Source organism: Nanorana parkeri, unplaced genomic scaffold (assembly GCF_000935625.1).
Source record: "Nanorana parkeri isolate BGI_ZX_2015 unplaced genomic scaffold, ASM93562v1 scaffold353, whole genome shotgun sequence".
Lineage (NCBI taxonomy): Eukaryota > Metazoa > Chordata > Amphibia > Anura > Dicroglossidae > Nanorana > Nanorana parkeri.
In genome coordinates, this window is record NW_017306621.1 from 226,190 (window position 1) to 245,959 (window position 19,770).

The 19,770-nt window shown below is 41.4% G+C and overlaps 1 protein-coding gene across 8 annotated transcripts in view; it reads right to left on the reverse strand.

The window, feature by feature from the left end:
• Positions 1 to 19,770, reverse strand: part of CPEB3 (cytoplasmic polyadenylation element binding protein 3) — an 87,799-nt gene that overhangs the window by 41,182 nt on the left and 26,847 nt on the right. For 5 of the 8 annotated variants that reach the window (XM_018558705.1, XM_018558704.1, XM_018558703.1 and 2 more), the window contains 2 exons: positions 14,931 to 15,021; positions 825 to 881 (listed from right to left, as the gene is read on the reverse strand). In XM_018558705.1, coding sequence (XP_018414207.1) covers positions 825 to 881; positions 14,931 to 15,021 — 148 coding nt within the window. Of the gene's footprint in view, positions 1 to 824; positions 882 to 14,920; positions 15,022 to 19,770 lie in introns of all 8 variants that reach the window. The other 3 variants (XM_018558711.1, XM_018558710.1, XM_018558709.1) reach the window with 2 other exon arrangements.

The window sequence follows — 19,770 nt, forward strand, 5'->3', positions numbered from 1 at the left end:
GGGGGGGGGGGGCGAAAAAAAATTTCTGCCCCGGGCGCCCAGAACTCTGGTTACGCCACTGTCCCCACGCTATCCAAAAATAAAACAAAAAAAGTATTGGATGGATGCACACCGTTTGAAATAGGCCAGGAATACCTAGCAACATTGCAAACATAGTCCGTAAACCTTTTCTTTTTTATTCCTGTGCTTTGAGAATTGGCATCAGAGGTCTAGGCCAGTATAAACATTGCTTTGTTTACATTCATCTTGGATGCAGCTTACACTGAAACTGCAGACTTAGAGCAGCTAAATATCGGCTTCACAAACCTGCTTAATATCTTTACTGCCAGAAACCATTATTGATCATTATTATGCTGCAATGCTCACATGTGATTAGTGGAGATCACACACTGATAGCAACAGGCAGCTTTTGTATAGGTGTAGCTAAATTCTGCCCATTTCTGCTAGTTTTAATAAATGAACCCATGAGACATGAAAGCTGTTTGGCATTCAGACGTATGGCATGCAATCTAGGCAGGAGATCAGTAATTATGGAAAGCAAAAAGGTGACCCTGGTCAAAAAGTAAAAGATGAAGAAAAATAAATAGTACAAGTGATAATCAACACTTCAAGATAAAATGTTCACACAGCAAAACCCTTTTAGCAGCTATAAAAACGCATGCGATACAAAAAAATAAAGGATAACAATTCCTTGCTTAAAGAAAGCAAAAATACATATACACGGACAGCCACAGTAGACATATATACTGTATGTATGTGATATTCATATCTATGGAATAGTAGTGTGAAACACACAATATATGGTGAAAGCTCTTAAAACTTACTATTAAGTGCCATTATGTTATCAGTCGCTGGATGATGGAAATTTAACCCCATTCGAGCTGTAAAAAAAAAAGAAAAGAAAATCAAATGTTTAAGAATATTCAGCATACAGATCAGATAAATGCAAACTTTAGTGGTTCTACCATTGTGGCTGCCTTACTGTATGTATGTTTAGTCTAACTGTATGTATGCAAGTACTCAAAGTAGATTTGCTTTATTATTCACTTCCAGCGGGTTCACACAAATACCCGTCATCCACTGGAAGTGGTCATACCAATAACACGGCTGCTGCAGCAGTGTTCTTGGTACCGTTTTAAACAGTAGATGATTGCTGTTTAAATACAAGTGATCTGGCGTCTGTACAGGTGCTGGATCGCTTGTACGGTGCGGCGTCGCGTGTGTTCCCCCTAAGGACCAGAGTAGAGTTGTACAACGTATGGGTGAGGATCTCCACCCGACATCTACCATTCATTCCTGTGGTCTTTGATGTACCCATCAGCCCTCAGGGCCCATTCACACCACATCCAGATTACCTCCAGACCAGACCGTTTCCGGACCCAAAATGCATCCCAATGTATCCCTATGCTATTTTGGGCCTCTGTTCCCACCAGCGCAGTCCGTTCCAGACCAAAAAAATACTGCTTGTACTATTTTGTCTGGTCTGGAATGCACTGGAACGCCACTGTATGACCATTTTCAGCTATTTTAAAAAAAAGTTTCCAATTGCGGCAAAATCACGGTAAACACGTGGCAAAAACCCAATGCACTATGTTCCAGATCTGGCCGGGAAAATGGTGTGAACCCAGCCTCAAGTTCCACCAACAGTTCATGATCTGTTTTAGTAACTACTGCACCCCTCATTTCTTGCACAGATATCACAGGTTAAGGGGGTAAAGAAATAAAACTCTCTAATAGGATCCCAGACGGAAAAAAAAACCTGACAGATGTCAACCACACACATTTCAATTAAAAAAACTACTTTGTTTGGCTGGAGTTGGGCTTTAAATACTCGGATGCTAACTACTCCGACTGAGCATATGTGAAGTCACCTGCAAATCGTGCACTGTTCATGGGACTTGGACAGATTTGGGAGATACAGAAATATATTTATTCTACTGATATCAACTGGAAACCACATCTTCTAGTTCTCCACAGCAATAGCCAACTCAGAAGCTATGAATACATTCTGATTTTAATGAGTTACACATATTGAAAAGTTTATACTGAATATAGCTTTCCTATAACACATGGCAACTGCCGTTAATGAAAAAAAATAAATTCATAGAGCACACATCTAAGGAAACTGTTAAAAGCCTTGTGGTTGAAAAAGAATTGGCAAGAATTTTACATAGAAAACCGCACATAACCCAAGAGTTTTTGCAGAAAAAAAGAAAAAGCTTTCAGCAGCCAGCTGTGGTCGATGACCCTAACAACCACAAAGCGGTTTCACGGATGTTTCCCCCATGATGCCAAAGGGAAGTGTTCATTTGCATGTTGGTGGGTGTAGTTGGCCAAGTGCTTCTATTCACTGGCATCTCCTCACAATCCAGGTATTAAATGAGAAAACAGTTTCAAACGGCTAAAAACATTCAATAAGTAACATTTTAAAAAGGGAACATAGAGGGGGATTTATCAAAACTGGAGCGGCTGTGCATGACAACCAATCAGCTGTTCTTTTATTTTCAAAGCTTAAAGGGGTTCTAAACCCTCCTGTTGTTTTGCCTATATCTACTGCTAGCAAGCAGTAGATATTGGCAAGAAGTTTAAAAAATAAAAAAAACAGCTTTAACTGGGTTTAAACTTATCTCGTTATCGCTGCGCGCTCCCGCGCCGAGAATCAGGAACTGCTCGTACGGCCGCAAAGGATCTTGGGGCTGGCGCATGCGCAGTTCCGATTCTCGACCGGGAGACGAGCAGAGACGCAAGGTAAGTCTATGGACGCGGGCACCCGCATGCAGACCCCGCTGGATCGGAGGGACAGAGCAGTCAGCGCTGGATCGGAGAGCCGCCGCACCGCTGGAGGGATAGATGAAAACATCAGGAAGGAAGATCCGAATAAGAGACATCATTTAAGGTAAGTGCTGACAATAACATTGGGTGGAGGGAAAACCTTTTTTGACTTTAATGTCACTTTAACGGACCAAACTGAAGAGAGAGTCTGATTGGTTGTCATGCACAGCTCCTCCAGTTTTGATAAATTCCCCTCATAGTGTTTTTGCCTAGACCTCTTAGGGAGGTCTATTAAGGGCAAAATCCCAGTGTCTCATTATTGTCCACCCTCCCAGCAAGTTATATTTACTAACCTGTACTTATTTAGAGCCTCCCAGCTCCATGCAAACCCATTGCTCTAATACAACAGGGCGTCTGTCTCACAGTTCTTTCAGGGCCCTTGCACTGCTGGTCCAATAGAGTGAGGCTTCTCTTATGCAGTAACATGTGACCGGTAACATGCGACAGTCGCTAGGCCTGAGTCACAATCACAAGACCCACACACTGTCATGTTAGGGGAACAGCAGTGAGGTCATCCACTTAAATATGCACTGAAATCAGCAAACAACATGACCTACTGAGGGTGGACTCCTGAAGCGAGGAGGTAGCAAGGGAGCTTGGATTCCCCAAGTATAATTTGCTGGGAGGGGGCTGCACCATTAGGAGGCACTGCATATGGATTTCTCATATTTACCCCTTGCAGCCAGAACGCTAAAGACTGATACTCTATTTTTCTACACAGTGATTTACTGCTAAGCTGGATGGATGGAATGGATTTTCAATTAGATAGAAGCAGCCAGCAGTGCGGAAAAAACTTGGCATACTCTGAAAATCGAATGTCACGAAAACAAACTAAATTACATATTTGTAAAATAATTATTGTATACATATAATAAAAATTAGAGTTAGGTAGTAGAGGAAGAGAAAAAAGAAGAGAGGATGAGAAGAGGAAAGTAAAAAAAAAAAAAAAAAAAAAAAAAAAAAAATGGAACATAACAGATTCATATATTAAAAAAAAGTGAAACATCCCATTTTAAATGTAAACCCCCTTAAGTAACCTAATGTTTATGGTAAAAAAAAACAACAAATAAATAATAGTACAATAGTACAAAGTAAAGAGAAGCAATGTCTTCCTCTGATAGGTGTATCAATTCTTTCTAAAATCTGGCCTTGCAATGATTGCGTTTTAGGCCTCAGTCACACAGCGTAGAGTGGGGCCGTACAGATCCGTGCGGCGTGCAAGGCCGTATCGGGCCGCTCCCGGGAAGGACAGGTGTTGCGTGTTATTGTACGCAGCAGCGTGTTCTTCCCTATGGGAGGACAAGGCGGTACGCTCACCCGAGCTGCACATCCGTGCGGGTGTCCGTACTCGGACGCAGACAGGATACATCCTGTGTGCGTCCGGACAGCCGGACCCGCGCGGCTGTGCAGCTCGGGTGGGCGTACGACAGCGTACAGCCGCGTATTCCCATAGGGAAGAACAGGCTGCTGTGTACAATCACACGCAGCACCTGTCCTTTCTGGGAACGGCCCGTTACAGCCGCACGGATTTGTACGGCCCCCACTCTATGCTGTGTGAATGAGGCCTTAGTCATGTTTCTGGACAACTTAATTAGTGATATTTTCATTCCATATATCTTTCAGGCGATCACATAACGGCCTAGGGATACGGCCCTCATACTGCACATATAAGACATAGCTAGTATTACAATTAAATAAATCTTTTGTGCAATATGTTTTGCCTGAGTTACATGAGGTAACTGCGTGAGAGCCCCCCAAAAACCGATAACTGACACCCAGTAGCTCCAAATTTGAACAAACCACTAGTTCTCAACCATGTGCCAGTATTAAATCTTTGTTCCAAATAGACCCCATAATAAATCACTTCTAATAGTAGATGGCTTTCTGGACACAATTTGTATTCCTTTCTCCTATGTTGTACGATATCCTGGATCATGCTTTAAAGTGGCCCTTTACCCCCTTTCACTAAAATCACATCAGCATCCAGCTCTGCATGCCGATATGCAATCATCTTACATTCATTAGTTAAGTAAACATTTTTCTTTTACTTACAAGTTCTTTTTTTCCACTTCCTGGTACACTTTGGCACAAATAATGTAACTGTGCCCAAGCGTTGCATCTTGGGAAGGTTATATCAACAGGGCATCACTAAGCAATCTCATCTGTAATCTCATATTTCAGGGAAAGGCATTTTTCTTCCCTGAAATGTGCATGGTCACATGTCCTAGTCACATGTGCCAGAGTTCCAGGAAGTAAAGGGAGATCTAGCAATCTGCACTTAGTTTAAATGGCCACTGTCAGAAGACTGGGGAGGAAAAGAAAAATAAGGTATGCCAAAAATAATAAGCCGCCAATTATCTAGAACAGGGGTGCCCAATAGCTCGATCGTGACGCTAATGCTGGTAATTAGCAATCGCAAGTCTGCTCTTGAAGGAGTAGGTGACTCTGTAGATCTTCGTTTGTCATGGGAGGGGGCGGGAGTTGTGCAGAGGCGGCAGGACTCTTTGCAGCCTTGAGTGCTCTCCCAGCATCAGGAGTTAAGTCTCAGGGAGGGGGGAGAGCCTCAGCAGCTCTAAAGAGGACCTGTGGAGATCTGAAAGAAAGGATTAAAGAAAGAGCCAGCAATGCTGACACAGTTTGGCTATTACAGGTAATAGTCTCATAGTTTACCTCTCTGATAAGAGTGCTAGGTTTGACTTTAGGTGGCCATACACTGTGAATTTCAGCCGGTTCTTGATGAACCGGCTGAAATTCACACAGTGGGTGCTGGTGTCAGCACCCTTTCAGCCAGCATCTCTCGATCAGCTGATTGAAGGAGCCATGAGGAAAATCTTTCTACGAACAGAGCTGGTAGCCAATGAGCTGCCGGCTCTGTGTGGATATCCCGACAGTGGCCGAGGGCCGCTGTCAGAATATAAAGAACACAGTGGGGACTCCTCGATCAAAGTGCTTGTAGCATTGATAGAGGAATCATCTCTATTTTTTTCGTTTAGCCCCAAGGTGGGAAAAAAAGGGCAGTGTATGGCCAGCTCGTGGGCCCATTCACACTAGTACGGTGCGTTCATAGCACACTCCTGGGGATGAATGCACTGTTCTGCACAATCACACCTACCCTGTGTTGTGGTTTGGCAGGTGCGTTGCAGTGCCATTTGTTGGTAGATCAAATTGAGCTGGTCATTTGAAAAGTAGATCATAACATCAGGTACCCCTGATCTAGAAGTATCTGTTTGTAGATTGTGATTACTAAATATTTCTAAAGGTGCCTTTGTTGTTATTTGGAAGATCTGGGTAAAGTTCCTATTTAACGTTGGAAGATACAATATCTCCTAACAAAAGATTCGGTTCTTTCATATTCTTTGCTATATTTAGTGGGGGGAAAACAACCCTTTCACTCTCCCGAGGTCTCTCATTTTCTTATAATTTCCTGTTTCTCTGAACAATTCCTCTTGTTTCTTCCCCAAGCATAATTATATGCCTTTTCTACATCATTAGCTTTATATCCCTTCTGTACAAATCTGTCTTCAAGTGATGCCGCTTCCCTATCAAAAGTTTAAGTTCTGAGCAATTCCTCCTAACATGGTTGAATTGCCTGCAGGGAATAGCTCTAATAAAATGCTTGAGATGGCAACTTCTACCAAAGATTTAGATATTAGTGTACCACATGCATCCACTTCTACATGTTTTGTTTTTCTGTGACACCACCTTCAATGTGAAATTAAGAAAATTCATTCAAATCTCATTTATGTGCAATTTGGATCTTTGAATACACATTAGAATTTAAATACTCCAAAAACACAAAAATATCCATCCTCTTATCCACCACAAATAGAAGTTTATTTACATAGAGGCAAAAGAAATGGGATTGCCATTGCCAAAGACATGGCTCTTCAACCATCCTATATATAAATTTACATACATGGGGCAAATGTGGCTCGCATTGAGGCAGTGAGGGCCAAAACTAAAGAAAATTGTTGTTGTTCAAAGAGTAAAAACTCCCTTTAATAATTCTTGGAATATCCACTGCGCCTCTCTGGAAGCCTTGAAAAACACCACCTAAACATTAAAAACAAATGCAGAAAGGAGGAATACAATGTCATGATGTCACAAGCCACTGTGATAAGGTCTCTACTGAAAATGTTCTAGCTTCTGAATAAAATGTTTGGTGTCATAAATAAGTGGGAAGTTTGAGCACAAGTGGATGGAATAACCAATCCAACAACTCACCCAATACTAGCCATCAGTCTACCCCCCTGTGAATCTAAAAAAATAACTGAATATTGGGGTGACTGGATGGTCTAATACTATTTTTTTTTAAGTTCACTCTTGTGAACATTGACTTGAAACTGCAAAGGAAATAAAAAGGTCTTCCAATTCTTGTTTGAAGTTCTCCAGTGGAACCTTACCCATACACTGGTATGTTTTTTCAGCCAACAATTATCTCAGAGCCTCACTATTTTAATAATCTGCATCCAGAGCTACTACAGTTCCTCCCTTCTCTGCCCATTTTATTACTATATTTTAGTTTTATGTTTCAGGGAATTTAATGCTTCTTCTCTTGTTAAATTATCAACATACAAGTGTGATTCAGACTCTACTTCTTAGGCTAACAATCCCCTATGTGACAGCATTTGGAGGGGACAGGTTCTCTCTATGGAGACATCAAGGGTCTTTTAGACCCCTGATGTCTCCCCTACCCTCCAATACAGGCAATCAAGCACAGGATTGTGCTTTGTCGCCGATTCACCTGGCATTTAAGCTGGCTTCTCACCGTTCTGAAGCAAGAAGTGCTGAGGGAATAGCGCTCCCTGCTTCACTGATCACAGAGTATATTGGGGAAAAGACTTCACCGGTCCACTCCTGCTATCCATCCTGGGCCCACTAGAGGAGCGAAGGACCTCGAAAACCACCATGGAGTGTGCAGCGGCTGGTGGGGTGGGGGGTGTGGGGCAGGTGTCACGATTGCAGGCTAGTATAAGTAATCTAGGTGGCTGTACAGCCGCCAAGATCACTTTTAGACGACAAGAGCTAGCCATGTCTGCCTGGCTGAAGCGAAGAGGGGGTCTGCACTGGGTTATGGCTGGCAGTAGATGCACCGGCCTCGAAGACCGGTGTGTCCACCGTCAACCAGCCATAACTCGGTACAGGTCAGCGATTGCGTTCCGTACAGAAGACCACTTGGTCCATGTCCGGACCGTGGTCCACCATTTTATTTTTTGACCCCTGGTCTAGCGTATAAAATAAGAAAAATATACTCACTCAAACTTCAGTCCCACCTGGCTGCTAGACGTCCCTACAGCCTCTCTCCCCTTCCACACCTCAATGGAATGCCTCTCTGCGCCCTCACATCTAATACACTATTAGACGTAATGACTCACAGGTCCTTAGATCGCCGGGGGTAGCCCCACTGCCTGAAGTTCTTCTTTAAAAGTTTTGCCTCAGCTTCTGTGATTTTTTTTTTAACAGATTTTATATCTTATTTAACTTTTACTCCAACTTCAAAAAAATGTATGTACCTTTAATTGTTTCTAATTTCTATTTGCATATTTTAAATGTCCTTCTGTAAACTAAGTTTAAATAATAAATGTTTGACAATCAAATGAATGAATGTAAATGAGGTTTCATCCAATAATGTTGCCCCGCTCCATCTTAAAACTGATGATCCTCAACTTCAAACAAAGGAAATGTATTTATTTCTAAACTGCGCTGTATCCTTTTCTCACGCAGATATTCAGTCAAAGCTGCTATATCCCACCATAATCTCATTTCCCACGTTAAAAGTTTCTGAAAAGGCCAAAGGACTTTTGTACAACCCTCTATCAGTCATTTGAATTTCAAATAACTTCCTGCTTGTTATTTGGGCCAAGAGCAGTACCGATGGCGTGCAGTCTTCTGATTTGTGCCAGAGAGGTACTTGAAATAGGTCTTTTGAGTTGAGTGCATGATATTTACTCAAATACTAGAATGTAGCTACGTGTTCGAAAATAGAATTGATAGTGTGACATCTGGGGATTTTGGTTTCCATACGGGTCCTGATGCCAGGTGTTGCCTGTGTGATATGTCTCACCTGCCTTTGGCCTGCTATTTTTATCATCTTTCCTTTCAGCTCGCTCTACAGCCAGCAGAAAAAACAAAAATCAAAGCTAAAGAAAACTTGACATATTGTTTAAGGAGAAGTTAAATCTGAACACAATCAATTAAAAAATAAAGTTTGGATACATTTTAGATCAATCTATTCTTCTAAAATGTATACATTTTTTGTATTTAGAAAGACAGATTGAAGTACTAATAAGCATATTTAAAAACCGGTGTTTGCAAGTATCATTTGCAACAATATCCATATTTGCTTATTATATACGCAAACTCTGGTTCCTGCTTAGTGGTGCTGCTTTCTAGTTGTACATTGCTATTGGTCTGATTGAAAACAATACATTCTCTGCAGTGGGCAACATGAAATACCCACAATGCTCCTGGTAGCCACACTGATACTTTAGCTGTTTCCTCGCCTTTTCTTCCAATGACGGAACAGCAGATAGAACAGTCTAATGTCTGACACTTTTCCCGTAAGGCCTGGTTCACACCTGTACGTTTTGTAGCGCGTTCAATGCTCTATGAACGCTCTACAAAACGCTCAAACATGAAAATCCCATTGTTTTCTATGGGTATGGTTCACACCTTGCCGTATTTCAGCCCGTCTGAACGCGCTACAAAACGGACTACGTCTGAGAAGGTACATGAGCTTCTTTGCAGCGTTTTTGTCGCGCGTTTCCAATGGGAAACAGCCAAGTAGCCCTCAGAAACACGCGTTTGTCATGCGAATCGCGGTAAATACGTGCGTCATGAAACGCGCGACAAACGCGCATATTCGATACGCCTAGGTGTGAACAGAGCCTAAAGGTTAAGCCCTTTTCTCCTTCCAGCCTTGCTACTGGTCCTGTAATGTTCTCCTCTCTCTGGTTTCACTAACTGTTTTGACAAGTGCTTTTTAATGAAGGAAACCTCTGGTTATACGAGGGAGAGTCAAAAATTATCCGCCCTCTGGCTGTAGAATTTGAATAAACTTTTAGAAAACACAAATACAGCACAATCTTCATTCGACATAATCTCCTTGCTTTTCAATACACTCTGTCCATCTGTCAACAAGCTTTCGTATGCCCTCATTCAAAAATGTTTTAGGCTGAGCTGCAAGGCACGAATGCACCGCTGTCTCACTTCTTCATCAAAAAGGTGAATCTTCGTCCTCGTAGGGCTGCTTTCAGGGGACCAAATTTGCAAATGATTTGTCACATAATCCACTGTCATTCGTCTATTGGACAGAATCATCTCCCATGTAAGTTCAATGTTGTCATTAGCCATGGACGTGGACGGGCGTCCGGCTCCTTATTGATGGCCAACACTTGTGCGACCTTCCTTAAACTTCTCTATCTATTCATACACACTTTCTCCATACTGACAAAGTCTTCGATAAATAACGGCACCAGGCACACCCTTGGACCACAAAAAAAAACAAATCACTGCACTCTGCTCTTCTTTCATGCAAATCACAAGTGCTGAATACATTTTTTTCTCGCACCGCAGTTACAAATGAACTGACGTAACACGTTCACACCTGCACAGCAGTGACCGGGGAGACAGTAGCCTTGCACATAAAGAACTGAGAAGGCAGTGCGCCCAACAGAAGTTTTAATATAACTGGAGTGCGGATAATTTTTGACTCACCCTTGTATATTTTCTTTTTCATATGCTCAGCTGAAATCGGCCAGGTGGATGACAGGTTTTGCTATAAACAGAGTTGAGCACAAGAAGGTGCTGTTGCATCAGAGGAGCTTACGTTTGTTTCTTGTTCAGAACGCTCAGCTATATCAAGTAGATATGACCACAAACCATGTTTCACTGGTTCCACTCTTTGACCTTGCATCACCACTGCATCCTACAATCACATGACATCAAGGGCATCATCGTCGCGGTCACCATGAAAGGCAAGTATTTTCTGCCTTCTTTTACAGGTGACAATGTTCACAACATTACATTTTTTGTGACATGATGCTTTAAGATCATTCATTCACATAGAATGTCCATGTGCGAGAAACAAGAACTGTCTGTGCTGCCATAATATTCAGGTTCTCTCAAGTTTCTGGAAGGATGGTACTCAGGTATCTAGGGGGCTATACAGACAGTTATTAATCCTGGCCCTGAAGCATCTATGGAAAGGTTTCTTTGGAGAACTGCCTTGTGTTGACACAGCTGAATCATCTGGTTATTTCCTTAGCGACTATTAAGCTGGTGACAAGATATCACCTTTCATTTATAAATTACCTGCTGCACAAGCTTTGAGGCTGTACCACGTACTCTACATTTATATAGATGTATACATCAATAAAATGATCACAGCACAGAACTAAAAGCAAATAACGTCAGGTTCTGTAGTTTTATTGCATAAGCAGGTAAAGTAGAATGGCGCTGGACCGTCCCCGCTGGACTCATGGACCGTCCCCGCTGGACTCATGGACCGTCCCCACTGGGCTCGACTATTTGATTGCCTTCCTCAGGAGTGACTCTAAAAGCATCTGACAGAGCCTTTGCTATAATGACCACCAGCTTTCTATACTTAAGCTATCGGAAAATGCACAAGTTGCCCGCAAAGGAGAGAGAAGCAAAAGTGAAGCGATTGCCCAGAGCAATCAATGAAACTCATTGTTTGATTTAAAAGATAATATCCAACGATTGGCTATGGGCAAATGTTTACTTCTGCTACACTCTGAAAACCAGCCCCTGTGATCTTGTTTGGCACAGAAATGTCTTCTAGTATCTGCAATTAAGCAAATTAACTTAGTATTAATGATTTTGGAGTTGTACAGAACTGTACACTGGGCAGTGAGGAATGTTACGGACGTTTACAAGATCTCAAGGTCATTTGTTGCTCTCTAGGTATTTAAAAAGGAAAACTAAAGGCTCCTGAACCACAGTCTAAACAAGTAGCAAATCCTTACAAGATAAGAAAAGAAGCGTCACTCCAGGTTAGTCTATACTGGTCTATGGCCAGCTGCGAATCCAGCTCATTTGCTTATAGCGACTATACAGGAAAAGTGAATGACCGCACACCAGCTATGTCCTCTTTCTTTATTCTTTCATAAAAGGAGAGTCTATGACTAAGCGCAAGCATGCGTGAAAAGCTTCAAAAGGTATCAATTCATCAACTTACTTTATTCTTTCGTAAAAACAGTACAGTTGATTCAACTATAATGTTTTTATGAAAGAAGAAAGAGTTTTAGGCATAGCTGGGGTGTCGTTATCCATCTTCCTTAAAGCAACAAATCCTGTTACTGTGGTGCACAAGCTTCTTAAAATAAACAAACAAAAAACTTCCTTTAACTACCCTGATCATAGGTTTTCATAGAGATGCATAGAGATGTCTATGGGACCTAAACCATGCGACAACCGCCTGAAAATGGCTCCTGCACCTTTTTGCGCGACAGGCGATTTCGTCCGTGCGACAAACCGCAAAAGGTGTGAACAGCCTCCATTGACTTTAATGTAAATCTGTGTTTTAAACGATAAATCGCCGAGGTGTGAACCTAGCCTGAATGAGGCAAATCCTCTTTCATTTGTGTCTCACACTCTCTCTGAAGTGCAAGCAGACACAGCCTACCCTGTTTCCCCGAAAATAAGACCTACCTCGAAAATAAGACCTAGTACTATTTTTGGGAATTGCTAAAATATAAGACCTACCCCGAAAAAAGGACCTAGCTGTGACCATTCCCAGGGCCGGTGGTGGCATAAGGGGGAACTTGAAGAGCCGTGGGAGAGAATCAGCGGTGTGGAAGTGAGGTAGGACCGGAGGGAGCCGCATAAGCCGATGCTTCCTCTATAGCGCCGGCTCCTGTCACAGGCGGAGTGATACAAAATGCACTCCGCCTGTGAGGAATCCATAGTGAAAGTGCGCTTGGAAATTGCTCTTGGTTAGCAAATTAGTTAGCAAATTGCTCTTGGAAAGGTACGGCACCTGATTGCCCTGATCACCATATATTTGTGCATGAATACATGTACAAATATATGATAAAAATAAGACCTACCCCGAAAATAAGACCTGGTGTGTTTTTTTGACCCAAAAACAAAAAATAAGACAGTGTCTTATTTTCGGGGAAACACGGTATATGAGAGTGACAACTCTGCTCTGAGTTTAGGTGTAGTGCAGCATTGTTGCCACACCATCACAGGAAGCTGCATTAGGCAGACTTCACTGGCAGGATCAACAGGTATTTGTGGGGTTTGGCAGGAGGACTAAAAGAACACACTAAGTGCAGATGCACCTAAAATTATTATTATTTTTTTAATAGGAGGTCATAGTTCTTACTTCTAAACAATTTACACATCTCTTTAACAATCAACTTAATTTTGTAGAGAAAGAAAAAAAATATATAAATAGCCAGCTGCCCACTGCTATAACATATTTAGCACATAGTGCACATTGCTGTGCTTTTGTCTAATCATCCTGAATGAATCGATGAGCCGAGCCTGTACAAACAGCAGGAGAAAGGCCAAGCAGCACCATGTGATTTTCAGCAATAATCTGCTTATCCCAAGCTCGATATATTCATTGTAGGAATGTCCTTGTTGTGCATATTTGTCTGGTATTGTTCTTCCCGAGACTGCCTTTGAACAACCTAACACCCCCTCCCCCAATATGGGAAAGGAGTATTGATGGCTTTGGAACGGACAAGTGAACTATTTTTATACAATGTAGAAAGGCTTCCTTATTTCAAATGCAGCCAAGTATTTGTACTGCCAGTTTTCGATTAGTATCCAGTTAAAGACTAACAGGGTTATTCACTAAAGGGTGAAGAGTTTGGAGAAGGCAGGAGAAGTGAACAATCTAGGACAACATAGCCGATTTGGAAAGATTTTCCAATTCAGCTCACTTTCGACATTTACAGGGTTATTCATTTAGCTATTTTGGTCTAGATTGTTCCCTTCTCATGCCTTCTCCAAAAACTCTTCACCCTTTTGTCAATAACCCTGTAAACGTCGATTGGTCGATCGATCGCTCTATCCATCTATCTAATCCATACATTTCTCTTATAGCTCTAATAAGGTCTACTTTTACAACTAGTATTTTTGTTGGCTAGACTCAACCCCCTTTCAAATCATCTTGCTGTCAAATATCATATGGCACCTTGATGTCCCCAACAGCATGCACATGTGGTTATCATGTGCCTAGTTCTACTGGTCATTGTGATTGCCTTACGAGTGGTTCAATCAAATAAAATGTGTCTCATATATAAAATGGAAGAATTACATATAACTTTACTTCATTATTCCAGGAGGAATCTGAGTGGGAGTGACTGCTGTGTAAAAATATATAAAAGGTCATTGTGACTTGGAAGTGTTGTCCCATAGTTTGCCACAGGTCTACTGCATACAACGTGTTGTATTGCTTCCCTTTATGTAGGAATGCTAGATATAAAATTGTGGATTGGTCACATTAAGTTGGAGACATTTGTGGCATTCAAAAATCATAGGTTTGAGATGATAAATTCTCTTGAATGTGACAAGCACATATGCATAGGCTAGACTCCATGATCCACGTGTTAGTTTATAGTGATTAATAAAATGTTTGTGCACCATCAGCATGGCAAATTTTACATTTAGTCATGAATGGCCCGCAGTTGCAGTGGCCTTCTCCAACGTATAAATATGTAGACATCATTTGGTGTGCGTCTTACAACAAGGCAGGTTCTGCACAAGATTTAATTGTAAATGAAGTTACTCTTCAAGGCTGAACTACATGAGTAATCTTTAAATCACACTACAAACAGACAAAAACATCCACAATTGATTGTTTAAAGAAAGCTGTGAGCACAGTTCTGACCTTTCATGAACGGTGCACCAAGTGTCTGATTTGAATACAAATGGTGCTCTGATTGTTCTACTCCCAAAACAGCCCTATAAGCAGTGCAAGTATGCAAGCACCTCACTTTGGAGTGCGTCGCCACCAGAACAAGCACCAGCTACATAAGTGAGGACAGGAATTGCCATTGTTGCTGTCCTTACAATCCTGAAGTGTCTGATGTGTAACATCACAAAGTGCACCGAGTATTTACCTTTCAGAGGTTCATGATCAGTCCTTATCATATCCATTAATGAATTCTCCAAAGAGTGCAGGTTGAAGGAGTCATAGGGCCTATTCCGGTCCTGGAAGATGAAATAAAAATACTTTTGTTAAAGTTAAACTTTTGTTAAAGTTAAACTACAATATAAAACAGAATATCCGACGAAAAAAAAAGAAAAATGCAGTTTTCAACTACCGTATATACTCGAGTATAAGCCGAGATTTTCAGAGTCACAAATAAACCTCTACTATAAAACTGGGCATTCACTGTTAAGCTGGTTATACACCTATCGATTATCTGCAGATTTTCTATAGTCAGATGGATAAAGTGCAACAGATTCCTCAATCATGCTAAAAACTATGTGGATGGAGGAATCTCCCACTGGGCCAAACTACCTGAACACTGCCTGCATCCAATCAGATTGTTCAGGTGTTTTGAGAGCCAGCGGGTCCGACTAGCAAGATACTGAAGCTTGGCCCAGTGGGAGATTCCTCCATCACAACACAGAGGGGCTCTCGCATGTTTTGCAAAAGTTGTGCAACTAAAACCTCTGCTTTTAACCTTAGTAGTTAGACGTTTTTTTTGGCTGGCGAGTGTGCTGGGAAATGTCAGTTTTGTACCCTTTAGGGAGATCCACCCTCTCTGTCCTGGTGACCGTCATCACTGAAAATCCCACATTTTGGGTTGTCATTAAAACAGGAATAAATGAGAAATCTTTTAATGGGAACACTAGTTCAGGTGGCCATGCTGACCATCAGGGATTTCGCTTTCATTGGAAGGATTTTCTTTTGCTTCCTGTTGTGGTTATCCGACAGGAAGGGAAATCTCACCAATGGAACACAGATGGCAAAAAAGAAAAAAAGTTGACAGGAGTTATATCCCTCCCATACTCTACCCAAAAGGTTCTGGCTCGAGTTCAAACTGCAGCACGTTCTGCGCAATGATCATGGATTTGAATAAAAAACAAAACATTTTTACTACACTTCAAAAACAACCAAAAATTCCACTTTATAATAGAACATATGAACATTTATAGCAACAGAGAATCTTAGAAATGTTTTGCTCCATTTAACACAAATTTGTTTTGTAATAAATAAAAAATACAGTTCAATGACAATTCATTTACGTAGCGGTATAACAGTTACTACTGTAGAGTGTCCCAGTCTCAGCACATTTTGACAATCTTGCCTGTTAGCATCATAAATATTTGAAAAACCACTCCACACAGAGCAAAATATAAATCAGTTTAATCGCTGTCCGTGGTGCTGGAATCACAGAAGATGGAACTTGTTTGCTCTATTTGTTCATTTTAATCAGACAGCAAAAGATGTAGAAGATCCCCAGCCCACACACAGGGAAATCCAGTGCAAGACCCCACCAGAACTTCTGGTAACAACAATCCTGATATACTTCATGTAGTACTTTATAATTCTGGCACTGTGATAACAAAAACAACAAAAAAAGCCATTTTTTATTTTTTTATTTTTTTTTAATAGAGTAGGGGCGGGTTAGTTTCTGTCTCCACCCAGGGACATTTCTTCTCATTCCTGCCCCAGTTACAGGGGAAAGGCTCTTAGGGCCCATTGACACTGCTGCATTTGTGCAATGCAGTACCATTCCTTCTCAATTTCATCCTAATGCACCTTGCAGTACCATTCATTCTAAATTTTATCCTAATGCACCTTGCTGCTGGAAATGGTATTTGCACCTTTTTGGTGTGTTAGGCAGCTCTTTAAAAAATGAACAGGCTACTTTAAAATGCATATAACTCACCATAGCATTGGGAATGGGCTCCCAAGAGAAAATATTCTCCAGAGACAATAACAGCAACAAAAGCATCCATTGTGAACTCTAATGGCCCATTCACACCGAATTCGTTGTGTTGCACTCCGACATCTAAGTGATGGTAATGCAAGGGCAACGAAAAATTAATGGATGTGAATGTGACGCAAGTTCACACCAGTGAGTTACGTTGCACTGCTGTCTACTGTTCAGCGCAACGCTGCAACAACAAACGCTAACGCAACAAATAATGACAAGCTTTACAGTGAAGTATGTCCACTCTGGACATGTTACTGCACATAAAGCTTGTCAAAAAGAAAAAAAAAGCCAAACAACACAACGGAATGCAACGAATTGCACAAAAATCCGAAGGTACAGTCGCAAGTCAACAGACCCTTTGTGGACCTGTGAATACTTTCTGATTTTGGTGAGAATGGGGCCTTGCTTGGTATGGATGTCAAGGCAAAATAATGACGGGAAAAAAAAAACAACTATTCAGTACATCTCTGCAACACATACACATTTTTGCAAGTTATATATTTTTTTACAAATCTGCAGGTTTCAGTTTACTTACATATATCGGATTGTTTGTTACCCTGCGAGACTTAAAAAATTAAAAACCCATTGAGCCTGCTAAAAATTCACTGTGCTGCTAACTTTCTGTTTGGGCTGGCAACACAATGCCTGAAATCTCAACCAGAGTTGTCAGCCCTGCCTGCTGGATTACACAACGGCACCTATCTCCCACCCTTCTATGCCCCTCACTACATGCATACACTGGCATATTTCCAAGCATAACAATGCTGCTGTCTACCTCCCAGAATCCTGCTCACATACTCTGTATAGGGAGTTGTAGGTATGCCTGCTGTTTCTTGCTACAGGAACAAGGTAAAACAAGTTGAGACATGATCGAGAGGGGAAATAAAATGCAAAAAAAAAAAAAAACACAACAAAATAAAGGAACATTCAGGTTAAGGTAAACTGAGGTGACTTTATGACATGAACAAAGTGACAGCATGTCCTGGATATAAGCAGCACTCCAGCTATGAATTTGCATTTGTGGACTGCAGATGCAGAGTATAGTAACTATGGGCCTCCTGCTCCACAACATGATGTTGTCTAGATGCATTTTGCCAACAAACTAAATTTACTATTAATTTGTCAGAGCAACAGAAATTATGAATCAATTTGACTGTGTGTCTGTAATTATGAGTCCTTACTAAACAAATATTTGTACTGACTTTGAACATAACTGCATAATAAACTGTAATTACCTCTTAGAATTTGCCTTAAGGTGACTGACCCTAATTTATACCATAAAGATTATTCAAATGTTCATGTATGAAAATCTGACGTGGACTTTCGCCGCTTCATACTGCTGCACACGCAGCACATGAATGAAGCTTCAAATCACATATCGGCATCACGGTACACTTCCCCTATGGCTGTTGTGGAGCCAGCCATCGGAGCTCAAATTCTGTGGCATGTCAACAGTTTGTTGATGACCCAATTGGTGTTTGTAACCTAAAAAGCATACAGTTCTGCAGTGCAATAAATATGGCAAGCTATAGGTTGGTCTTGGATATGTAATGAGCACCTTTCAAATTCATCAACTATCTTATTTTATTTATATTAGGTACCCGCAAGCAGTCCCAGCTAAACGTTCTGCAGGGAACATGGGTGATTAATAGGCTAGATAAACTTGTTGGACATTCACCATTTCCCTGCAAATAAGTAAGCGCCAGAGCCCTTTACCTACCCCTTCCTTACGCCACCCAACTTCAACAATGCGCAAAGTTGAAAACTCCGTATGCATCACTGGCCATAATTTAGTTTTGAAAATGTTATTCGGGGTTACCTTAAATGGCAAAACCTGGTAAATAAAACTGATTTGTAGAGCATGCCAAGTGTGTATCAGAGAAAGGACATTGAGCTGAGCAAACAAGCGGTGGCTCCATGGATTCAGGGGTATCTGGTTCTCCTATGTTTCTAAAAGGTAGTTTTTCCTCTGCGATTGCAACTGAACTCAAAAGGATGGGTGTAGGGCTGTGTAGAAAACAAAATGTAGGTCACTTTTCCTTGCTCTTTTCATAACAAAGAAAAGTTTGGGCATTGCAGCTGTTGGACCGTGTACACACACTCCCCTAAAGAGCCATGTAAGCTGGCATCTCTCTGAAACAATTCTGTTGTAATCCGTGGCTTAGAGGTTAGCCCTTTTGACTTGCAGCATTGGGAGCTCTGGGTTTCAATCCTGGTCAGAACACTATCTGCAAAGAGTTTGCATGTTCTCCCTGTGCTTTCATATGTTTCATCTGGGTACTCCAGTTTCCTCCCCCACTCGGCCAAAGTATGTGTGTATGCATGCATGCATGCATGCATGCATGTGCGATAGGGAGTACAAGGGACTGTTGTGAATGTGCAAATTGTCAGCACTATATAAACACCTATAATAAATAATCACTGAACACATACACAGAGTCAACAGAATTAATGGAATGACTTGCTTCCTGATTCCCAGACCCAATGGTCCAGGCCTGCACTTCTTTGAGAGCAGCCAATTTACTCAGGAAGGCTCAAACATTTTTAAACGTATTCCCCTCACAGAGATCTAATAACAATGTGATTTTAAAGCTGAAGGCAGAAGCCATATAGTTCTTTTTTTTTTTCCTCCTCTAAAACCACAGTGCTTAGTGACCTTTAAGAGAGCAGAGTTACCATTGCATTTGCATCACTCAGTAAAGTTCATCGGTGATAGTAGCCCACTGACTGTGTGAGCGGACCAATGGCAAGTAAACAGATCAGTTACTAATTACAATCTATGACGTGTATGTCAACCTTTTCACCAAACAAGGAGGAAACCTTCACTTCTTGGCAAGAAGCTGTACAGCTGTGTGAATAGGAAGAACAAGCAATCATATGTTGATTTTAATAAGATAAAAAGCAACTGCGGGTAACAAAGGTTATCCAGGAGCTGCTAATGCTCAACAAGAAACCCAGCACCAGCATTAAAATGACAAATTCCAATCAATCAACCTTTACCAATTTATGG